Source organism: Cornus florida, unplaced genomic scaffold (genome assembly GCF_030987335.1).
Source record: "Cornus florida cultivar Cherokee Brave unplaced genomic scaffold, ASM3098733v1 CherokeeBrave_3.0.0_Hap2_Chr10, whole genome shotgun sequence".
NCBI classification, from domain to species: Eukaryota; Viridiplantae; Streptophyta; class Magnoliopsida; order Cornales; family Cornaceae; genus Cornus; species Cornus florida.
The window spans coordinates 77,521,574-77,525,442 of NW_026775580.1; the positions used below are offsets into that span (position 1 = coordinate 77,521,574).

The 3,869-nt window shown below is 40.1% G+C and overlaps 1 protein-coding gene across 1 annotated transcript; it reads left to right on the plus strand.

The window, feature by feature from the left end:
• The first annotated feature begins 1,207 nt into the window (after positions 1-1,207).
• On the plus strand, positions 1,208-3,630 carry LOC132279626 (glycosyltransferase family 92 protein Os08g0121900). Its single transcript, XM_059781649.1, has one exon. It carries the CDS (start codon positions 1,535-1,537, stop codon positions 3,284-3,286), a length of 1,752 nt encoding a protein of 583 aa, XP_059637632.1. The 5' UTR covers positions 1,208-1,534; the 3' UTR covers positions 3,287-3,630.
• Positions 3,631-3,869: the final 239 nt, after the last annotated feature.

Consider the following 3,869-nt stretch of genomic DNA (forward strand, 5'->3'; position numbering starts at 1 on the left):
ATTTAGAAGAAATTGTAATGCGTGAAAACTATAGTAAATTGACTATTAAGGTAACTACGGTAAATTGATTATTAAGGTAATAAATATTAACTATGGTTAGGTCTGATAAAGTAATAACGTGTAATTGACTATTTGACTATTGGTCTGCTAGAAAATCCGTTCTTTTGGACCGCATGAGAGCCTTCCTGCATATATATATATATATGCACACATCATTAATAAATTGGACGAAAGTACCATGTGTGAATTAGTAACAAAATTTTTGGTAAAAAAAAAAAAAAAACATTTGTTTTCATTCTGCCACAATTTTCCAAAATAACAAAATTGGTAATTCATAATTTCTCAAAATAACAAAATTGATAACAAAACTGCATATTTCTTTTGCTGTAATAAAATTTTAATTTCTTACAAAAAGAAGAAAATTTGACCAATCTAAAATGGGGGTTACTTATATCTCTCAATGTTATTCAATTTTGCCTTAAAAAAATTGTAAGAGATTATGGATGTGTTATCTAACCTTTGAATTTTCTTTACAATATTTTTTTGTAAAGAAAACTCCATTTTAGTAAAAAAAACAGGATTGAATTTTTTGTTAAAAAAAATACACGTCTAATATTTAGCAATTCACATGTTGTTACAAACAAACTTAAATACAATTTTTTGAAAATAAAAACACTTATAAGCAGTTGAAAAATAATTTCAAATGAGTTCTAAGTAAGAAAGCTTGTAAATCCCAAACGGGCTCAAAACCCAAATAAATCAAAATCCATTTCCGCTAAATTCATTTTCAATCTAGGTTCCACAAACAAGATAATTCACCCTTTTAAATACAATTTGAGGAAAGAAAAATTATTACAGTCCATTTTCTCCGCCAATCATTAATTATTGTGCAAATAAATGCATTAATTTTTTACTTTCATGACGGTTTGTGATTCGTTAGGGCAAATGGAATTAAGACCTATTAGGCAATTAAAAATATTAAATGATGTTGATACATTTTATTTCGTGGCACCTTGTGATTGGCAATTTGACAGCAGACTGGAGGAATAAAAATATGGACCAATCAAGAAAATAAAGAAAAGAGGTTGTAGAAAGAAAGATCCAAAGTGTCAGCTTCTAAGTGGATGTGGGTCTCAAAGGTCCAACCAAATAAACGCCGCCTCTCATGAGTCATTACATAATTGTTTTCCTGACCCTTCGTGCTTAACATATAACTTTGCACAATCTCTCTTTCCTATTTCACCTCCACTTCTTCATTCTCTTTCTCTCCCCTTTCTCTCTCTCCATAAATATATATATATATATATATATATATATATATATATCGTCAGTATACAACTGAACGTTCTCCAAATCTGACCCACAGCACCCCACACAATTTCCATAACAGAAATGAATTTCGAAACTACTTAAAAGCACGCCAGTCCATCTTCCTCCTTTCAATATCTCCTTTCTTTCTCTCTCCCTATATTTATAAAAATATATATATATAGACATATACATATACATCCGAGTTTGTTGTTGTCTATGAAAGATGGCCCGGAATGTTCGTTTGGCATTTATCTTTGTTATAGGGCTGATTGTCTTTTTGGCTTCTCTGTACCACAATCTCTTCCGTGAAGAACTTTCCGGCGACTACCTCCGCCTGCCTCCGGTCGATTTCAGAGGTCAATACGATAATACAAAGACCGGCGTCAATTACGCCATCCAAGAGGTGCCCAGCCCGCTCACCAGCCGTCACGTCTCCCCCAATTCCGCAATCCAAGAGGTGCCCAGCCCCAGCCGCCACCAGAGCAGTCGTCACGTCTCCTCCGTACCGGACACCATATCCTCCGTCTCGATTCTGTTTCCGGGATGGGACGTTCTCGTCGTCGTCTCGCCGGAGACACCGTTGCCATCAGGTACCGGCGTGGACGACTACAGGTGTGTCTTCCAGAATAACGACACGTCTCCGGCGAGACCAGGAAGGAGAGTCACCTTCAATCGCAGGACGTTCAAGTGCGAGTTGCCGAGAAGAGTCCGGCGTCTCCGGCCTTACCTCCAGCCGATTCTGACACGATCAGCGGAGTTTCCGCCGGAGAGAGTCTCCCCGGCGCCTCAGCTGCATTGGTGGAACTTCCTCGTCTACGAGTCCCTCTCCACTGAAAACGACGTCATCTTGTTCGCCAAAGGCCTCAACAATCGCCAGGGAGTCAACAGAACCCCGACGGATCTCCGTTGCGTGTTCGGCGACGACGGCGTCTCCACCGCCGTCACCACATCAATACAAGAGGTCTTCCGCTGCAAACGGCCGGAGCCGACGGCCGTCCCCTCCTCATCCGGCACGGACGAAAACGAGCGAATCAAAATCTCCCTCGAAATTTCTGAAGGAGAGAAGCGTGTCCTGCCCTCCCTGGCCTACCACGCCCCGCGGCGCAAGTTAGCAAGCCAGCAGCCAAAGTCGCTAATATGCGCGTGCACCATGGTGTACAACGTAGCCAAGTTCTTGAGAGAGTGGGTTGTTTATCACTCCAAAATTGGGGTTGAGAAGTTCATATTGTATGATAATGACAGCGACGATGATTTGGAAAAAGTGGTTGAAGAGATGGTTCGAGAAGGTTACAATGTCAGCACATTGTTTTGGATTTGGCCAAAGACGCAAGAAGCTGGATTTTCTCATTGTGCTATATATGCCAAGGACTCGTGTACTTGGATGATGTACATTGATGTTGACGAGTTCGTGTACTCTCCCTTATGGTTGAATTCATCACAACCGTCAAACCAGATGCTATCATATCTTTTGCCCGTTTGGAATCCTGATATCGGACAGGTCATGATGAATTGTTACGAATTTGGACCGTCGAATCAGAATTCACATCCGGTGTTGGGCGTGACACAAGGGTATAATTGTCGAAAATTGGGCGAGAATCGTCACAAGTCTATTGTGTTGTTGGAAGCAATAGATGATTCTTTGCTTAATGTGATCCACCATTTTCAGTTGAAGCAAGGGTACAGGTCTAAGAAATTCGGAACTCACAAAGTGGCGGTGAACCACTACAAGTACCAAGCGTGGCCTGAGTTCAAGGCCAAGTTTAGGAGGCGGGTGTCGGCCTACGTCGTGGATTGGACAAGGTCAGTGAACCTCATGTCGAAGGACAGGGCACCGGGACTAGGGTCCGCCCCGGTTGAGCCCCAGGGGTGGCCTCAGAAGTTCTGTGAGGTGTATGATGATAGGTTGAAGGACATGAGTCGGAGATGGTTCGGGTTTGAGTCACCATCAGGGCACCAAATGGCTTGGCAGAGATGAAACAGAGGCTTAAATTAAAACCCCCCAATTGATGCATTTTAGGTTGGTTATTGACTTGTGAGGGTCATCTCCGGTTCCACCATTTTTAGGGTTTTAATTGGTGGTGCATTGTACACATGCATATAAAGAAAGAATACAGATATGGAAACAAAGTAGGGTCAAAGTTTTGAATTGTTTTTATTTTATTTGTTTTACCTCCCTATATTCTGCTTAGGTTAGGGGAGAAAGCAAATTCTTTTCTTGGTTCAAAAGGAAAATTTTCTTGTTTCAAAAAAAGTTTGCGTGTATGTAGAGAAATGAAATACCATATTTTAATATTATTGATGACTAAGATTGGCTTATAAGTTGAGTGCACAAATTATTATTGATTAAACTAATAACAGCATGCCACATTACTAATTTCATGACCTAATAAAGTGATTTGTATAATTGTATGATTCATTCTGTAATCTATTTTGGTCCACTGGCTTGGTTACAATGCGGCATTATCTATAATTTAATTATTCTGTAATTTAATTGAGGCTTTCATATGTGGATTGGAGCTTTAGGTTAATTAATTATGTAGAATGTTTTACTTTGGTTC

Bases quoted from the DNA above. Each gene is read 5' to 3' on its own strand.
- LOC132279626 (XM_059781649.1), top strand. From the start codon at position 1,535: ATGGCCCGGAATGTTCGTTTGGCATTTATCTTTGTTATAGGGCTGATT.